The sequence below is a fragment of the Rhinolophus sinicus genome, chromosome 1 (genome assembly GCF_057876585.1).
Source record: "Rhinolophus sinicus isolate RSI-liver-muscle chromosome 1, RSI-T2T, whole genome shotgun sequence".
NCBI lineage: Eukaryota > Metazoa > Chordata > Mammalia > Chiroptera > Rhinolophidae > Rhinolophus > Rhinolophus sinicus.
The window spans coordinates 37,245,748-37,267,340 of NC_142501.1; the positions used below are offsets into that span (position 1 = coordinate 37,245,748).

The 21,593-nt window shown below is 32.4% G+C and overlaps 1 protein-coding gene across 21 annotated transcripts in view; it reads right to left on the minus strand.

Moving 5' to 3' along the window:
- SOX5 (SRY-box transcription factor 5) overlaps positions 1-21,593 on the minus strand; it is a 946,176-nt gene that overhangs the window by 126,497 nt on the left and 798,086 nt on the right. For 13 of the 21 annotated variants that reach the window (XM_088798391.1, XM_088798399.1, XM_088798392.1 and 10 more), the window contains one exon: positions 1,985-2,108. In XM_088798391.1, coding sequence (XP_088654517.1) covers positions 1,985-2,108 — 124 coding nt within the window. The remainder of the gene's footprint in view (positions 1-1,984; positions 2,109-21,593) is intronic. The other 8 variants (XM_088798419.1, XM_088798402.1, XM_088798422.1 and 5 more) reach the window with 1 other exon arrangement.

Below are 21,593 nucleotides of genomic sequence, written 5' to 3' on the forward strand. Positions count from 1 at the left end.
TGTGGTTTTCTCCTCAGCACAATATTTGCTAATGGGACTTATTTCTATAGTTGCTTAAAAATTTTCTTTTTGGAAAGCAGAACTAATCTATATGTATATATTGCAGGTGCAGTCTGAGGCAACTGATGATTTTTAAAAGTGTCTTTTTCTTTCCATTTTAGTAACCAAGGTTACCAAAAACACATTGGCAACATGTGTTTGATGTGAATAGTAATTCCTTAGGAAAATGGAAACAACACAAAATGAAAAAAATCTTTTATGATTAAAACTCAGAATCTAGAGTAGTAATAGAATTTGAAATTCTAATTTTAGAATTTAAATTATTCCTAGAATTTATATTTTAGAATATATAGTGCTTAATTACATAAAAAAGTTGGTATTTCTGAATGAATCGATCTATAAAGTAGAATGATTGGCAAATAATATTAAATGGATAAAATAAGGATGCAGAGCGAGAGCACCATCTTAAAACATAGGAAACCAAAGTCAAGAAAAAGATGTGCAAAAGCAATATAAAAACTGCCAAGTGTACAGTGCCATAAAAACGTGAATTTTTATAGTCCTGAGTTCAGTTCACTTTTATCCAGACTTCATAGTTGCAATATATTCATCTCAAATTACTTTGCATATTTAAAAAATTACATCCAAATATCTTCAATATTACATAGAAAAGATTTAAAGATGAGGAATAAATATGAATTATGAAAATTCAAAACATCATTTAACAGGAAACTTAGATCTGATTTCTATTAACGTTGGATAGAGCTTCACAAATGCGATAAATACTGAAGCATAGTAAGATGGTAATGGGACAATTTATTAATATATAAATTAACCAGAATATACTGGTAGTTGCAAAATGATATTCTATATAAATATCTAAAATGATGTTATTTCACTAATTATTTTCAATGGTGTTCTACTTTTATCAATGAAAATATTTCAATTAACTTGCTTTCTCTATATTCTTTCTAGCCATGTTAAGGATCTTTTAGAAAGTATTTAGCTTAGCAATCTAGCTCCATTTTGGAATTTGTTACTATTTTTATCTAACAGAATATAGTTGACATTTTGGCTATTTAACTCATAGAAAATCAAATATTAGATTGTTTCCAAAACTAACAATGTACAATTTCTATTTTTGTAAAAAAGAGAAAAGTTATAAAAATCACAGGCATCTAAAGTTAATAAACAATATAAATAGTTATCTTTGTATAACTCATCAGTTAATGCAAAAATGCACTTGGGTTGTTTGTAATGAGTGCTCATTCATTATTCATTCATTCATTCAATAGTTGAATGTTATACTAAAAGTTTAGGTATAATAATAAGAAATAATCAGCACCTGCCTTCATAGAGCTTTCAAGTAAAGTGAGAGAAAATATACAGGATGGAAAGAAACAAGGAGAAATAGATCTACCTAGGTCAGGCAAGTTCTCCCTCATCTGAGTTAAAAAGAGGTTCAGAATACCAAACAGAGTGAACACTGACAATGCAAGCCCAGAATAAAAACAAAACAAAACAAAAAAGTATGGTTTGGTCTAAGAACTGAAAGAAGACTAGTGAGAAATCAGGCTGTAAACATGCAGCCAAGACAGTTAATGGAAGGACAAGTTATTCACATTAGGAAACGGGTTTATCTTAAAGGAAAATGGATAGCTATTGAAAACCATACTTCTATCTTATCTATACATAAATAAATTGAACTTGAAAATTATATTCATATTTTAAAAATACAATGGAAATATAAGTTATGAAACTAAATTCTAAAGAGCAAATATTGTCTTCAGAAGCACTGAAATAATCTAAGCTCTTTTAAATATGTACCAACATAAATCCTTTTCAACACCTTCTGTGTGTTTTCTCTTTAAAATAAAAATGCTATATGGGTGATCTCATTTCTTGGTGTGGCAGGAATATTACATTGCCTAATTTAAAGCCAAACCCTCCACCCACTCCCAAATGAAAAATCAATGGTACTTACTACATCCAGCCTTATAGCTGAAGCCTGGAGGAAGGAGGAATCCTTGCTGGGCAGCGGCAGCCAGTGTCCGTTGATCAGGAGGGAATACAGGGATCATTAATGGCGGCAGTTGACCTTGAACCTGCTGAACATGATAAAGCAGATCAAAGAGAAGAAGTAGTGGTTCTCCATGATTCCCACCCTCCTTAATTTATGATAAAAAGAAAATCATTTACTCAATTCAATATACTGGCATACAACATTGTTAGAACACCAGGCTTGAGGGTATGCCTTAGGACCCTCTTAGGAGAATAAAAATATACTATAGTGAGAAGGTGTTATCGAGTTCCCTTTCTAACCTGATAGATAATTTCCCTGCATGATATCCTGGAGAGTATTGAAGCATCACTACTTCACACAACAAGCCTTTTTCTGATTGAATTAATATAATGGTTTAAAAATTATCCCTTAGAGGTTGAACTAAAATCTCCTTCTGTAAATCCCACCTGTTAGGAATAATTCTACATTCTAAAACAAAACCAACTAAACTGGTATCATTTTATATACAAATGGCTCTTCATCACTTAAAGATAATTCTCTTGTTGACACATAATATTGAAATTTAAAAATTCTTGAATACAAAAGCTGTAGAAAGCTTAGAGTGTAATTAAGACTTTCCTCCTTTTTTTTTTTTTATAGAAGAGGTAACTGGCACCAAAAGACAACTAACTTGCCCATGGCCATTGAATGGAATAGTCGAAACTAGGTCTAGAATCCAGTCCCTTGAATCCTGCTCTGTTCTACACTTCTGTCTTCATCTATTGCTTTTCAAACATTAAGTCATTCCTCAAACCACATGGCTCTGCTTTGGTTGCCATCTTTGGACTATACCTTAATTAGCTGGTGTCACTCTCACAATATGGGGTTCACATTAGTAAATGAGCAATATAGCACAATGAATCACTACCGTCTTTGAACTGAACAGGAATTTCCAGTAGTATAACCTCACACAGTCATTTCTGCAACTATGTCACATTCTTGACTAATGCAGAGGTTGTCATTAACTAAAATACCTAGAATAATTTTTTAACACATTTAAGCAAGATTTCCCTAGTGAACATGATTATTAATTAGTGTTTGTCACTGAATATGTGAATGAGAATTTTGGATCATACTAAAAATTACACTTTTGACACTTCATTTTCCCTTACTACTCCTTCTATACATTAATTTAGTTATTTGGAAACTATCTAATAAACACTTACTATGTACAAAAAAATGAGCTACACAGTGGAGACATACTAGTGAACAAGAAAACAAAAATCTTATGCCCATGGAGTTTACATTGCAGTGGGAAGAATGGTAAAAAGCAAAACAAACAAATATACAAAAAAAAAAAAAAATTACAAATTCATTCAGTGGCTAATCCTAATAGCAACTCTGAGATATATTTCTCAGGCTTGTTTTCCCTTTCTCCCAGTGGCATCACACATTCTTAGGGCATTTATGATTCTTATAGTTCTCACCATTTCTCACTTTAAAAGTCTATCTTCAGTTTCTCCTTTATTTTTTTTGCAGTAAACCTTTAAGCTATTTCTGAGATTTGGGTTGGTGGGTGCTTTTCTTTGGAGGGTGGGGTGCAGTTTGAGAGGGAGAGTGGGAGGAAGGGAGAAAGGAATGGACAGAGGAAGGAGGAGAGAAAGAGAGAGTGAGAGAAAGTGAGAGAGAGACATATGAGCACTACAAGAATAAGAGATCAGCAATGACTCCGAATTGGAAAGCATTTCTTTTAGCCAACAGGATTTTAAACTTATCACTGCCACTAAAATGAAACTAAAACAACCAAGAATGAAAACAACCAAGAAAACAAAAAGTGTCTTAAGGGTAGAGCTAAAGGTTATACCATTACAGACAGCATTTTTTCAACATTCTGGAGGAAAAATAAACCTTACGTAGAAACCAATGAAAAGCACTTATTAAAGGCTCAAAAATAAGACAACTGTATATTGAGCAAGTTTGTAGGAATAAGTGGCCTAAAACAAGAGGTAGACTTTTGAAGGCAAAAACAGCATAAGGTAAGCAGAGGATGCAGACCGTGCAAAGGTACACACAACAAACCAGCCACACTGGTTAAGGATTATCACCAGCTACTGTATATCCTTTATATTTCATTGTTTGTAAGTTATATTTTATATAGTACATCTCCTCCTTTCTAAGACACCATTGGTTCTAAGATGTACCTTAAATTTAATAGGAGCATTTTAGAGGGAAGAAGGAAGGAACTTCAAATGAAACACATAGAAGGGTTATGAGGCATCGGAATTTCAGATTCCTTAAAATTTGAGAAAACTATCTTTTAGAATTGCAAAAACCGTAGGTTCTTATTTAATTGCAGTAGTTCTCAGACATGAATGTGTATTAGAATCACCAGGCAAGCTTTAAAAAACTCTCAATGCTCAGACTGCTTCCCAGATCAATTAAATTTCAATCAACAGGGGTGAGACCCAGCCATCAGCATTTTTAAAAGTTCCCCTGATGATTCCAATGCGCATACAGGTTTGAAAAGTCCGGTCTTAAAGAATACTTTCCATCAAAGTCAACAAATCGTTTTGTCTTCTTCATTTTTGCCTGGAGTTACAAAGCACCTTCAGATATGTAAGTAATTGAAAGGGAGGCTGCCTGACTTTTTACACGTTCTGGTGTCCACAGGATACAACCAGGTATTAAGCTGTGTTCCTCATAGAATTCCTTCTAAATGAGTCTTGTATCTGTATTTTACATGCTTTTCTTGTAAAATAATTTTGATGGTTTGCTTTTACTTAGAAAATAATTACCAAATCCCCTCAGCAAGATTCTTCATACTTTGTCCCGTCTATCTTTCCTGGCATTTCAGATATTCTGTGCTCTTGCCTCAATGGATCATGAAGAGTTCCTTGCATACTCGGTGTTTTTCCACACTTGAACACATTCAGAAGTATTTTCTCCTATGTTTTGAGTGATTTCTCTTTTCCTTTTCTTCTTGGCAAAATTGTACTTATTTTTCAAAGGCTTTTGAGACTCACATAATGTCTCTGCCCGTGAAGCACTTCTTTCTTATGGTGCCAATTTTCAGGCAGAAAGAACTGTTACTTCTTTTAACCTCATAAAGCTAATATAAAATACTTAGTGTATTGAATAATAGTTACTTGTGTAACATAAGTCTCCTTTATGACCTATGAGCTTAATAAAGAAAGAGGTTGTAACATACTTATTATTGTACCTTTAGAGTTCAAAACAGCAGCTGAAAATATTATATGTATTGATAATTCATAAATAAATAAGAAGAATGAATTATGTAGTCCCATATTTCTAATTATATCTTCACGCACCAACTCCAAATGTCCACAAAAAGCACCTGGACAATAAAGTTATTTAATGACCATAAAGGAATTCAATTTCACCAAGAAGAATGGCAGCATAGAGTAACAATTGCTTTGTCAAATGGTCCTGTACATTGTGATACAACTATGATTCTTGGAATAATGAATACGCATACATGAAGAAATAAAAAAGTAATCCCGAAATATGAGAAATTTATTACATACTTCTGTAATGAACAGATATGCATGCCTATTATGTTCTGGTAACATGATGTTTTAATTATTATAGCTTTGCAATATGTTTTAATAACAGTTTGTACTCTATCATTACGCTTTTATTTTTTTCAAATATATCCTGTTTTCTTTAACATTTATTTTCACACATTAATTTTAGAATATGAAATTTCTATTTGAATTCATTAACCTTATGGCTTGATAGCTACTAGCAGGCTATAGCTTTCAATTTATTTAAATCCTCTCCTGCCTCATATAATTCTTGTAGTTTCCTATGTAACTTTATTTTTAAGATTTTTTAAAAATATTTTTTTTATTGCTATTGTAAAGGGAACATTTTCTTATAGTGTTTACTGGTTGTTTGTATACAGAAGCCTATCTACTTGTGTGTGACAGTTTTTATCCAGGTATTTCATTTATACACTAATAATTTATAATATTTCTCAGCTAAATTTTTTTTTTTTGCATTTTAAAGAATAAATTGCAATGAATTTGGGGGCTTTTAAAAATCTTTGTATTCTGAACTTTTGTCTTCTTCTGATTATTGAAATGAATTTTGCTTTAGTACTGTAATTTGTTTGGGTGTCTATATTTTCCAAGATCCACATATACAGAATAACAGAGGTTTAAGGCTGAGAAAGATCCTAGAGATTATCCGACACAACACAATCATTGTGCTGATAAGGAAATAAGACTTAGCTTGATCATAACAATTGTTCAAGATCCCACATTTAGGTAAGAGTGGAGTTAACACTGGAGCTACATCTTCTAACTCTTAATCTAGCACTCTTTCCCCACACAATGGAAAATGTCAGAGTGGAGAGAAGGAGTTGGGAGGGAGGAACTACAAGGGAAAGAAAGGAACTAAGACAGAAAAAAATAAGCCTAATTTCATAGTCCCAATGATGGGTTTTCTTAGAATATCATAGAACAGATTATAATAATAATAAAATTAGTAATAAAATAAAATAGTAATAAAATTCAAGATAAAGTAAAACAAATGTAATCCAAAATCTGTGGTTAATCCATACGTGCAACTAAAAATACATTTCAAAATACAGTTGATCCTCATTCTTTGCAGACTTTGTATGTGCAAATTTGCCTTCTCACTAAAATTTACTTGTACCAGTGCTTTTGCGGTCACTCACAGACTTGCACAAAACAGCGAGAAATTGTGTTGGTGATTTCATTGTTTAATATACATTTAAAATCAATAGTAAATATTAACAAGGTGTCATTAAATAGAAGCACATATAAAATAAGTTTATGTATTGATCAGTTGATGAAAATGGTGTGACCAAATGCTCTCAGTAACCTAACTGTACTTCCCTCAGGAATAACTGTTTAGTATTCGCTAATTCGGTGTTCATGGCTACTTTATAGAACATGACTAGTGCAAATAATGAGCACCAACTATATTATTGCTATCTATCTTAACTTTCAGTTCAGTACTGCTAAAATTTAGCCACTCTTTGGAAGAAACAGTATAATGTTTTCTGGATAAATTTTAAAATTAATTTAGTGATAGTGTTTGTAATTCATTCTTACATATTGGCCAATTTTGAATATTTCCAAATCCTATTCACTATTAACTTCATTTATTTTCTTTCATTTAATGGATGAAATTCCCTTTATGATCCTAATTAAGGTTTAAAATGTGTGACATTTTAATTAAGTTTCAATAAGATAATTTTGTAACTAAGTTTTAGTCTTTTTATGGGGGCATGTTATTCACAAGTTAGAATAACATCATAAACTTAAAAGGCTATTCCTATATTTTGTTAAACTTTAGGATGAAATGATATATTTTAACACTTTTTACAACTCTACCACATAAAAAATGAATGTATTCTTGTCCTCTAAAATATTAAGAATCCAACACAAACCAAATACATTATCACACTTGAATAAGAACAAGTAAATACTTATCAATTATTCATAATTAAACATTTTATATTTTATATAAATGTTCTATTGTAAAACCCTTTGCTTCCTAAAACTAATATATCAAGTAGATATTTAAGATTATTTATTTACTTTCAAGTTGCATGGGTCTGTTTATTGGTTTCTTCATTCAACCAACATTTGCACTAAGCCAAAAGTGTATTTTTTTGGTAACTAGAGATACAAAGGTGAATTCACAAACAATGACTGCTCTCTAGGAACTCTAAGTCGGGTGGGACAAATGGATAGATAGTTACACTGCTGTTAATTCAACAAAAGATACTATGGAAGCACAGAGAAGACTCCTAACATAGACAGAATCAAGGCAGGTTTCATGGAGATAGGTACAGCAGGTGTAGGGACTGAATGGATAAGTAGGAGTTAGTAGGCAAATAGACGGGAGCAGGAGAAAATAATTCTAAAAAGATGGGGAGACATGAGTAAAGGAACAGGGACAAGAAAAAATATCAAGTGAGGGGGATACCAACAGCAGTCTAGAATAGCAAAAAATGTAAGAGGAACTTAGTAGTGAGAAAGTTTGTCTGAATCAGTGTGTGTATCAAGGTAAGAAACTTGAGATTCCCCCTGTAGGGTCTGTGGAACCATTGAAGGATTTTAAGTAGGCTAGATGGAATATTTTATGGGTATAAGGAGAAGAGATTTGCGAGGCCAAGCACAGAAACCAGGTAGGAAAGTTAATATGGTCAACTAGGTAATCGATTAAGAGGGCTTGATCAGTAATAGGAAGGTTATGAATGAAGAGAAAAAACACAAAAAAATATTTAGGGAAACACTGGGGAACACTGATAATGGGGGAGGATATATGTATATGTATGTATATATATATGACAAATCTATGTACCTAATATATATATTAAATATTACATATAACATATATATTAATTTATATATATTATGTAATATATATCAACATTTTTACTAATATAACATAATATATATATAAATTAATATATGTAAATATATATTAGGTACAGAGATTGTGTGTGTGTATAATATATATGTATTATACTCTGTCCTTTTCTTCACCTCCACGTTTTCACCATGTAGTTTGGGGAGCCATTCATTGATGAGAGTGAACTACACAATCTAGAGAGGGCCTGAAGGATAAAGACAAGAGGCAGCTTAAAATCATCTGTGTTGCAACAATAATTCAACAAAGGGCAGAGAAAGAGAAGTCTACAAGCAAGGAGGTAAGAGAAGAATAAAGAAAATCACGATTCCAATGGAATTACAACATTGAGACTTGACTAATAGTGAAAAATGTAACAGAGAGAGTATTTCACAAACAAAAACAATTATCTTCTGCAATTGTTGATTAGAAGGTAGTGATGAATCTATCGATATCAAGTCCACTATAACAGAGGGTAGAAACTATGTTGAGAAAGGTTGAGGACTGAATGACAAGACTGAATGACAGGCGTGAAAAAGGAGAAAGCAAATGTAGACTATTCTTCAGGGAGGTTGAGTGAGAAGTTAGGAGAGAAGTTAGCAGCTGCATAGGATGCTCAGGCTTTATTTAGGTAGCAGAGTTTTGAGCCCATTTTTGGTTGAAAGGAGCAAACAGAAATTAAAATTTTAAATTTAGGTAAGCGAGGAACTAATTGGAAGATCAAAATTCCAGAGGAGGCTGAAAGGCAAAGCAGGGGAGTAGGGACTGGTTCTAAATGGGAATGACATTTCATTCTCAGGGTGCTGAGGAATGGATCTATATAAGTGAATAAAGCAGATATGTTTTAGATCTATTTTCTATGTAGAGAAATGAGAAAATAAGGAAAAACAGGCCTGATGGAAGAACTTTTCTCAATGATGTGGGCAAGGTCATATCCTGTAAAGAAACATTAGGGTTGAAGTAGGGAATTCAGCCAAGGTAAGGTTGTTTTGGATGGTCACTGTGAGAAATGAAAAAGAAAGTAAACCATGGACAATTAAAAAAGTAACAGCAAACACTAAGGCCTTAGGAGTGACCACCTAAATTATGAAGCTGCCGGTCTTCCCTTTTCTTTGATTTTTCTCAGAAAAATTCAGAGAAGGTGAATTTCAGCATTCAAGTTGGAGAAGAAAATGAGTCTGGGGGGACATCGGCAAGCACAGGTTGTGAGGAAATCAAAGTTGCTTTTGAACAACGATGGGCACTAGGCTTTACCCCAGGAAGCGAAGCCTGGGAGGCATTACTAGACTGGGAAAAACATAGCAATCCAACAATAGAGGGACTCCATGATATCAAGGAGCAATTTGGCTCACACAACAGGAAGTTATGGTAGAAAAGTTGGTTAAAGTAGTACATACACAGATGTCAAAGTGAAAGAGCTGTGATTTAAGTCAGCACAATTACAAATGAAATGTAAAATTAAAACTTTTCAAATGTTCCTCAAGAGTTTAGTCTGATGAGTACTAGTGTTCAAGCACATATCATCTTTAGGGATCAGTTCACCTACAACTGATATTCTGCCACCTTCGGTGGGGAGCATAGCAGCTGTTTAGAAGCACACAGCGATACTACACAACAGTTCTGAGAAAATGAAAAATATAATATCCAAATGAGATGACAACAGGGGTTTAGGTAGGGAGGATCTAATTACCCAAACCGGAGTAACCAGGATAACAAAGCTGACTTTCCACCATTAAGAAGAAGAGGCATGGGATCTTCAACGACCACTAATAGCCTGTGATTTTTCATTTCATATAACAGAAAGTCAATTTGCCAGTTTATCCTACCCAATGCAATGGTCTTTAGAAAAAAACTGAAGAACAAAAACTACACTAAAATTAAGAATAGAGGAGTCAATTTATTTTCCAATTAATCTACTAGGAAGACTAAAGAAAAGCTCATTGAGAGATATGGGAACATAAAAAAACACGGCTGAAATTGCAATCCCAGCCTCTCACTTCCCAACAAGTCACACTGGAGTTGCATCACCTCAAATTGCATTTGATTTAAGACAAAGACAAAATAGCCATATTCTTTTAGAACAAAAATGAACAGCCATGTGGATTTTTTTTACATAGTACTCTTCTTCGGCAAAAAGCCACAGAACTTTTTTAAAAAATCGTTTCCAAGGATGAAAGTGACTTTGCCAAGCAAAGTGGCTTCAAAACAGGCCTCAAAAATACTAATAGAAAGACAGATGGTTCTACTAAGAGCTTGGCTGCCAAAAAAAAAAAACAAAAAAAAAAAACAAACCTTAAAAAAAAAAAGAGTGATGCTATTGAAGCTGACTGCAAAGTTATCTGATGACTGCAAATACTTTTGTCCCATTGCAAGTGCTAACTCTGCCTCCAGGGCTGATATAGCCAAAATACTAACTTCCCCACATCCGATCCCCCTGTATTCCTACCCCTCCTAAACAAAACCTGTCAGTGCCAAGCCCCACAAAACAGCACAAGCACTTGATTCTGACTGATTACCCTGCGGAAGCAAAATATTGCGTTGAAGAACTATTTAGGAAAAGTCCCACACCAAGAAAATTGCTTTTCTTTTCAAAACTGCCTGTCACATTTTCTTTTTGTAATTCCCCTTTTCCTCCTCCTCCCTGTCACCAAAGGGCCCCTGGGCCCTATGAGTTTAGATGATACAAATTCAATTTGTATAAAAAAGGCAAGAAGCAGCACCAGAGAGAGGTGGAGATAGTTCGTTCCCAAGGATTGAGAAATAATCCAGTCAAGACACAGTGCAATTTTCTTTCCAAACTACTACTACAATAATACCTCCACTTTATTTCCTTCAGGGCAACTGTCATTTCTTTTTAACCAGATAGCTACTAGATATAATAGAAACTGAAATATTATATGGTCACTGACTCTTCCTTTCAATGGCTCATTTCACTAGTGCATTTTTACTTTTGCATGATGTGTTTATTGTTGGCGTTGTTACTAGGATACAACAACTTTCAAATAATGTAGAGTTAAGACCTCTGTCCCTTGAAGGCAATGAAATTTATTCTTAATACTATGCAAGTTTGACTTTAATATTCTTCTTGACTAGTAGTACCCTTTATTCTCAAAACTTAAGCATTACTTTCTTATAATGCACCATTTTAACATATATTAAACTCGTGTTAACCAAAATGATGACATTTATTACATGTATAATACACGCTTAAACAAAGTGTATTTGTTGACGTCAGGAAAAAGAAATCTCTATTTTAAAAGTTGATAATCATAGAAACTTAAGGGTGGCAAAAACACAGTGTTGAGCAAGGAAGCAATTGAGAAAGAGTAGGGGACAGAGACAGCTATTTTACTGGTCAAGGAGAATTTTGAGCCTAATGACAGAATTTAAAAATGCAATGATTAAACTATATCACATGATGCATTATTTAAATTTGTATCTATTCCTTAAAGGCAATATTTTAGATAGCTTGATAGCTGTTATTTGATAAAACCCAGTCTTTCTTTCTAATGCACTCTATTTTTTTCCTCAGATGTGTGTAACTACTTGTAGTACTTATGGTTCTTGATAACAAAACAGCCTGGTTCAAATGAGGATGCATGGTTCTCTATTCACAGGAACAGAATCAGGCTTTGCAAATAGTAATACAATCTCATTTTACATCATGCATTACTATGTCAATTGTCATTTACACATACATGAAAGACAACATAAAATATAACGGTCAACATGAAATATACTTTTCAGTGGTATTTCTCACGAGTCCTTGATTAGAAACTTAATAAAATTTACTCTTTATTAATTTCTGATTTATGACATTTTGCTCAATGGCTTACAGTAGATTATTAGTGATAATTTTGCTCACGTACTATAAATCTCAGTTCGACATAAGTTCTTTAAAATATTACACCTAAAAAAATTATCACTTTGTGGGGAGGGTTGAAATGGGAGTGACTGCTAATAGGTATGGAGTTTCTTCTTGAAGTGATGAAAATGTTCTAGAGTTAGTGGTGGTGGTTATGATACAGGATAGTTAGCACATCCCTAGGTATACAGGGAGGTCCCTAGTGGAATAAACAAAGACAGCCATATCCTAAAACTCCAGGTTTTGAAATCACTCCTTCGCTCCAGGACAAAATGTAACAAGGCCCTGAGATTAATCATAAAATTCCTTTTGGCCTAACAAATGGAGCAGATCTGATAGATAAAGAATAGTTTACTTTGATAATTTCTTTAGCATGGGCAAGCAGAACAAACGTGGTAGACAAATTTCATTAGAAGGCGCCAGTTCCCTTCTTCAGTTCCCTTCTTCAAACAGCTCCCCTTCCCCAAACAGGCAAGGGAAGGTATAAAAGTAAGAGCTTTTGCCTCAGTCACGGGCACCCCCATTCGGGACCCCCTCCCTCCCACTCGGGAGCTACAACCTCTTCTCCTGCCTCTAATAAACTATCCTCTTTTTAAAACTTTTTGCCTCTCCTTGCTCCGTGTTTCCATTCTTCGGCTTCACGAGACACAATCCCGGCCTACACTCAGACACTCAGAAACTGCTAGCAGATCCAACGAGACCAACATCAGTTACAAAGCAGTGTGAATATACTAAAAGCCAATTAATTGTACACTTTAAAAGAGTGAAGTTTATGGTATGTAAACTACTATATATCTCAATTAAAAAAATAACCAAAGCAAAAAAAATTAAAAATAAAAGACCAAGACTACCTTAAATATGTAACTTTACTACTGCCAGAAGCAGGATTCAATGTGCTTTGAAATAATCATATCTAATATTAGAATAATGTTTTGTACTTTTATAAAGTCATACATTAGTTTATTTATACTATATCCAACTCTGGGAGATCAGCAGGATAAGTGTTGTCATTTCCAATTCTATTAATGAGGAAAATGACAGAAAAACAAATAATTTGGAGGCTTACACATGATCACACAGCTAGCCAAAATAAGTCTAGATCTTAAATTATTTGATTCTTCTTAAATTATAATACAAAACTAGAATAATTTTCAGAAATAAAAATACAGATTTATATAAAGAGTACAAAAACGTTCTGACAAAATTAATTCCCATATATTTGCTGAGCATAAAAAAGGATAACATTTAAATTATCTTTATCAGATAAATTATTTTATGTTTTATGAGATTTTTGTAGTATGGGTGGAATTTTTTTTATATTACAGAAATTTCTTTATATTATAGGAATTTGTCTTTATATTACATTTTATTTTGATTTATGTTTTCTGTACAAAATGTTTTTAAAATTTTCAATATGTACACATATCACTTTAATAATCTGAAAATTGATCAGAAAAACAGAGATGCAATAGAACATCATAATGCGTAGCATATGACAGAAGGATATTTAACTTAGGAATTGTTATCCTGTATTAATTGCTTGACAGACCGTATCCTAAAGATCTTAAATTATGAGTCTTTGTTGCCCATTTTGGTAGAAAATAGAGTAAAATTGTTTGATATTTGACTAACGAAAGATTGAAAATAAAATGTAAAAATTTCACTCTGATTTTCAATAAAAGTATGTATTAACATTTACTTCACAGTTCCCTGAAATCATTACCAATTACTCTGACCTTTAATAATTTTATTTCTTGCTGAAATATCCTACACCAGTAGTATTTATTCTGTACAATTGTGGATTCAAAAAAGGTTTTCTATGGCACCTGAAATCTATGTAATTTTACTAACAATTGTCACTCCAATAAATTTAATTAAAAAAAAGAAAAAAAAGAAAGTAACCTCACAGGGTGATCTGATCGTAAATTCTTAACTGGGCAGGTCATGGTGGGTAGTCAGTCATTCCCCAGACCTATAACTTTTTTTTCTTTTACATAAGATAATAAAAATTTATTTCTTAATCACCAAAATCCAATGCAGGTGTTAGATGGACAGTTCTCCTGGCTGCCTCTATGACTCAGTAATCAAGGATTCGTCCGTCTTGTAATGATGATAGTTTCAAAATGTGGCCTTGAAGGCCTGTAACTTCTTTAGTGAAAGGCTTTAAGCTAGCCCTGTCCATTATTCTGGTGCATTTTGGTTAACCTACCTTGGAAACAAACTGTAAATATCCCCAAGAGAGCACACAATCTTGTTAACTATCCTGTAATTCAATCCCCACCTTAGCTTTTCCCACCTCCAGGTAATCTTAATTACTTCGCTTAATTTCAAATGCATAAAAGAAGCTGCAAAACTGTTATTCTGCAGAACATTTGAGATCCAGCATATGTATTCAATTTGGCTCAAATAAACTCTTATAAAAAATTATCTACAGGTTTGAACGTTTCTTATGTCGACACAATGAGCATTAGATTATGTAACCTGTTAATATTTTCCGTTTCTTGCTTGTGTTAGTTTACAATTCCTCACTGGATTTATGATTCTTTCTGGACATGAGACCTTTTATTCTTCAAACTGTTCTCAAATTGGAGCCTAGGAAGCGTAGCGGAAAACTTCACCTGACTTAGACTCAGGATTTACTTTTTCCTCAAGACCAAGCTTAAGCGACACTGCATTTATGAAGACTACCCAAACGTTCCAAGCAAAATATATTCATTCAGTTTTTGAGTGTCCACTTTGTGGACACAGTGTGGAAATACAGCAATGAATAAGACAGACAAGTATATAGAAAAATTAGAGCGAGGGCAGAAAAAAAAGAATGCTAGAATGGAGGTTGCATGTTTAAATGTGGAATTAATGATATGGTGACATAAATAAAAACCCGGAATAAGTGAGATAATAAACCTCTCATTTGTTTGGGGAAAAGTGTTTCAAGCAAATGCAAGAGGTGATCTAAAAACCTAATGTAAGAGTGTACATGCTGTGTTCAACAAACAATGTTTCTTTCTCCTGTCTGTATTCCATATAATTATCCCATTAGGTTGAAATTATTTGTGTCTGTCTTCATGGCCAAGATGCCTCACAGGCAGGGCACAGCTAACTCATATTGTTATCCGCAATACCCAGCTTAATGCCCAGCACATTGTAGATGCTCAATACACGTCAATTGAACTGATTATAGAAAAAGCTATTTACTATTTTAGAAAATTCTACATGTTTTGAGCTTTAGTTTCTTCTTATAATACTAAGTGGTTTATTAACGCGTTCCTTTTATATAGTGTACCTAAGCTTTTCAATTTTATTCAGGATTCAAGATATTTCTTCAAAAACTACCCTGAAACATGTCAAATAAATGAGGTTGTTTTTTTTTTTTTGGTTTTTTTTTTAACCACCCAATCCATTACCTTCCTCAGATCCTAGGTTTCGTGTCAATTATGCTCATCACAGATTTAGTGCACTTTGTTATTCCTTGGGAAATGAGAGAAACAAGAACTCTGATGTGTCCTTACTAAAATAACCCAAGAAGTGAAGTTAGATATTATTTACGATAAAATTGTAAATACACACATAAAAAAGATTAGAAAATAAGTTCACATGTGAGAGAGAAACTCTGTGCCATTAAATACACTTGACCTTTTGTCTATCTCAGTTATCAGCAAAATATATAAAGCAATGTTACCTAAAGGTATGGAAATACATAAAGAATGCATAGACATGAACTTGTATGTGCTCCAAAACCAAAAAACCATCTCTTAACTAAGAAAATCAAGTGAATAGCTGCACCCTTAAACTATGCATATTATTCTTATTTTTAAGAAAATAACTGATTATACTGCTTACATTTCTTTTGTTCAAAGTTTTCCCAGTTCATAATTTCAGTTTTTTAGCTAGCAGGTGCTAGATTGGTGTGAATGGCTATTGTATGGGGATTTGTTTGTTTGTAGCATGCAGAGTATACTGAGTCAGTAATGAAAAATGTTATATATGTGGGAAGAAGCCCTTACGGCAACATTCCCTCAAACAGAAACAAAAATAACATTTCAAACGTCTTCTCCAAATGCAACCATAGTAGGGACAAGTTATTGTCCAGTTTTATTCCTTAGGATGTGAAAAATCCATGTTATTTGAGTAATAATGGATGCTGCTTAACAGTCTCTGTTGGACCTTAGTATTCAGTTGCTTGTCTAACTCTATATCTCAGGACACTCTAACAGGAAGCCACTCACTAGAACATTTGTCACTGAAAATAAAACGTGTGAAATTACAAGAAAGGGCATAGTCGATATTTCTTAAGCTCAAAATGTGACATTATTTTGTAATTGGACAATTCACTGTCCATTGAACAATCATTTATAAAAAAGTTTTTTTTTTATTTTCTAGTCAAGAAGGATTATACTACAATGCACCATAGTAAATACATTCAATAATACAGAAGTATACACTACTTGAAACAATCTATGTAAGTACAGCTAATTTTACTACTTGGTAAATTTACTTCATACTTTCTAGCAAAAACCACGATAACTTGCCTACACACAATTACATTAAATAAAGATGAATTATGCAATACCATAGGTATTTTCCTAAATATATAGACTGCTTTCTTGATCAGAAAAAATTTTTATTTTAGTCACCAAAATTGTGATAATTCTGGTTTTATATGAGTGTTTTATTAGATGAATCATTATATGAATTCTTTCTATCTTCCTGCCCTTACCCTAAAGTATTTGATAGGTGATTCTTAATGTTAATACTTGTTCTGCTTTCCTAAGTTTCTTTCATGTTGACTTTTGCACAATTTTATTTTCAATCACCCAAACTCACAAAAACCCTTCCATCACCCCCATTTTACAGATGAAGAAATTGAGTCACTCCTAAAATGAAAAGTTAGCTAGTTAGAGAGCTGGGATTCACATCCAGGCAGCCTAGCTACAAACTATGCTTTTAACCACTATGCTTTAAAGGCACACAAATATAGGATATAATACTTACAAATAAATCTTATATCAAAAACTTAAAGATAAAAATTTGACAAAGTTTAAAAATAATTATTTCAACACATAATTTTTAAAAGTATACTAAAAACTGTATTAAATATTAGATATCCTAGAAATCTCTGCTACTACAATACAAGTAGATCTTGGTTATATAATAACAATATACTTTTTGATGCAGTGCCTCCAAGGATGTTCAACATGGGAGAAAGGGAGCACTAGTAAATTGTAAGTAGGTGGGGAGGATGAGGGCTAACTTGGTAACATACGTAGGTAACAGCATTTGAAAAACTAGATGAAGACTTAGGTCCCGAAAAGCTAAACTTCAGACTACTGCATGAACCCAGGATAATCAAAGAGGGATTTTTACTAATGGTATAATGGTACATTATATACCATTAGTAAAAGATGAGCTTAAAAAGAAAATAATGCAATTAAGGGAAACCATACTGGGATGTTTCCATAACAGCTTTGGTGGATAACCATTGGTGATGATGGTAGTGGTGATGATGATGATGATGATGATGATGATGATGATTCTTTGATAAATACTTATAGAGTACCTACAATGTACCAGACATTTTCCCAGTTACTTGAAAAACTAAAGTTAAAAAAAAGGGATTAAAATCCCTGATTTCATGAGGGTTTGCATTCTACTACTATAAAATACTAATAATACATTTACATTATTCAACCACAGATCTTGCATCACTTGGGTCTGCAATTCAAATCAAATTTCCTATATGGTCAGTGAAAACCCCAAGCTACAAAATTAAAAATAAATGATCTCTGGATTGTGTTGCCTCATGGAACTTGGTAGAATAATTCAGTCTAGTAGACAAGCATCACCAATTTAGATATTCTGATTTCCGATAGATTAAGTTCAGCCAAACATAAATTCACCACAAAAATTAACAAATACATGAAAAATAATCCAGTACATGTAAAAGCAGACTCAAGAAGCAACAGATTTAGACACTCAAAGTCACCTGAGTCTTGGATTACTATCAGATAAAGAATAAAATAATAAGCTTAAAATATTTACTTAAGTATAAAAGATGACTGAAAATTAATGACATTAAAAAACTATCAAAGATGTTCAGGAAAATTTTAAAAATAATTGAATACAACCTTAGGAAATGAAAATAACTAAAATTTAAAACTCATTTGATAGGCAGACAGCAAAAGAGACACAGGTGATGACAGAAGTTACTAACTGGAAAAGAGATATAAACAAACCAAGCCAGATTTGAATCCATAGAGACAAGGAGATGGAAAATATGAAACAGTAGTTAAGTGTCATGGAGACTAGAATGAGATGGTCAAACAAATGCCTAGTTAGATTTTTTAGGAATATAGAAAAAACTAAATAAATAAAGGTAGGTAATACTCCAAAACTTAAAAATTTCGAATTTTTCTGAATTTGAAAGATATAGGCCCCCACACGTAACAGGCAAAATATATACACAATCAAAATAAATGAAAGAGAGAATCACTTAATACTTTACAATAAAACTGCAGAAAAGGAAGTCACAGAGAACTCTTAAAAGGAGCCAGACGGAAGCCATCGACTGAGGAATGACAATTAGATTGACAAAACTGTTCTAAATGGTAGTACTAGAAGTCAATGGAGAGATAAAACAAAGTAACTGTTAATTTCAGTGTTTTCCCAGTAAACATTTTGAAGAATAAATGCAAAATAAAGCTTTTTTTTTTTTTTTTTTTTTTTTCCAGAAAGAGTCTATCACAAATTTCTTCACTAAAGGAATTTCTAAAGGATGTTTCTCAGAAAGAAAGAAAGGAAACCTACAGAGAATAGTGAGTGAAGAAATTGGTGCACCTGTGAGTAAATTTAAAACACTTAGTTCAATGAAGATAATGTCCAGTATTTGGATTTAAAAAAAAAACACAAAACAAAACCTAAATCCAAAACCAATAACATGTAAAATAAGAAAGAAATATTCATAGTTAGGAGTTATAAGATTATTCTATAATTCAAGAGGAAAAATACAATATTTGTTAGTTTTATACTTTCTTAACCATAAATAGACATGTTAAATTCTCAAAGACAATCCATATAAAATGGAAATAGAGTAGATAATATTCAGACTAATAAAGAGAAAAACATGATATAAGAGAAAACTGAAAAAATCAATACATTAAAAAATAATAAAACCGGAAAATAGATACGTACAAAATATGGTATAAATAGAAACTTTGAATAAAACAACAGAATTAAGTTTAATCACAATAAATGTAAGTGGACTAAACTCATAAGTTTAAAAACAGAGACTAACAGACTGAAATTTTAAGAAAATTTGGCTCTCTAGTTTACAAGAAAGAGATATACTTGCACTATCATGACAAAGAAAGGTTGAAAAAGGATGCAAAAATATATCAGGCAAATATTAACCATTTAAAAAGGTAAAAAAAATAGTATAAAGTAGCTATTTTAGTATGATACAAAATAAACGTTAATACAGAAAGGATTATGGTGGATACAGAGTTCCCAGATAAACAATAAAGTTTCCATTCATCAGGAAGATTTAATAATTCTAAAGTTGATGCATTCATTAAAAGAGCCTCATATTTATACAGCAAAAATTGAGAAGTTTGCAAGGAGAAATTAATAAACCCTCATTATCGTGGACCATTTTAGAACAACATTCTTAATTATTAACAGCACAAGTAGACACAAAAAAATAGTAAAGATATAGGTAGTTTAGACAACACAATTAGAAAGCTTAATCTAAAAGACATATATAGTATTCTGCACCCAATAATTACAGAACATAAACACTTCCAAGACAAATAGAACATTTATAAAAATTGTCCACACACTAAAGCAGGACCCAACAGACTTCAGAGATTTAGTACTGTACAAAATTATGATGAAACTATTTGGTTTTAGATGGAGGAAAAATGTTAGTTTTTAAAAATGGACTCCAAGAATAACAATTTCGCTTTTGAATGAGTGGTAGTGTCTAACTTCAGGTTTATGAGGTATATTTTAGAAGAGACTGCAATATTTACCTGGGGATTGAGTCTATATTTCTATGGAAAATGCAATTTGATTACTGATATAGGATCTTTATTTTCTAAGTGTGCTTTACCATTGACAAGTGGGATCATTAAAACTGCTGTGTTTCTTCTAATTAATGTGTGGGTGGTTGGCAGGAATTAGAGGTTACTTAATGTCATGTAGTGGTTAGCAATTCAAAACCTGTACAGTTCTAAGATTGTACTATTGGGGAAAACAATCAAGAATAAATTTAAAGCCACTATGTGTTTTTTTAAAAGTCATCATCACACACAAAGCTTTTCAACCCTGGACACATATTTTAAGCTCTTTGTACAATATTTTGTTCAATGAAATGATAAAAAAAAAAAAAGGCTAAAAACATTGTAGGTGTTTGAAAAAAAATATATGACATATATAAAAATGTTTTTCAAAAATTTGAAGAATATCTTACAAATGAAATTGATAAAGTGTTAACAGTACAGAAAGTAAAAGTTGATCTAATCTTGTAAAATAAAATGCTATTTAACAAGTTGAGTACAGATTTTGATAAAACTAAAATATTTAACATTCTCATTATATCCCCATTTTTTCAATGACCTCTTGAGCTCAACTCACTTTTAAAAAGAATAAAAACATGCATAATACAGGCAAAAACTATAACTGCATATTTTGATATCTATTAAAACCATATTTATATCAATTTGAAATAGCACATAAGGACTAATTTTAAATAATTATTGTGGTAGTTTTTACACAGATTTATAAAGAAAGTAAATTCTCCAATGTGATATGCAAGTAGATAGAAAAACTAAATAAGCCCTAAGTTTGGTGTAATTCTTGATGTTAAATATATTAATTATAGATGAGGAAGATGCATAACAAAGAATTTTCATCCCCTCAGTTATTCTGCTTTTGGTGATTGTGCTCACTGCCAGTGGGGTTATTCTTCAATACATTTTATTTTATATTTTTAACAATGAAATGAAATGTGTCAGTCTTCTGAAAACTTTTGCAAAAACATTTGGTCCTATCTTTGAATTAAGTTCATAACTGATCTAGAAAAATGTCAGTGTACCTATCACATTCTTATTGGGTCATTCATCTTTTAAAACTACTGGGTTTTTTGTTTGTTTTTTTCTTTTATTAGTCTTATGACCATTAATATTGCTTGGATGGCTTCTGGTCCTAAAGTTCGCATGTGGTTCTCAATACCACACATGTATTTAGCAAAACCTGATCCTCTTTAAAGGGAGACTTTAGTCTATTAATGGTTCACCTTGCAGAATACAGGAGGAAAAGCCC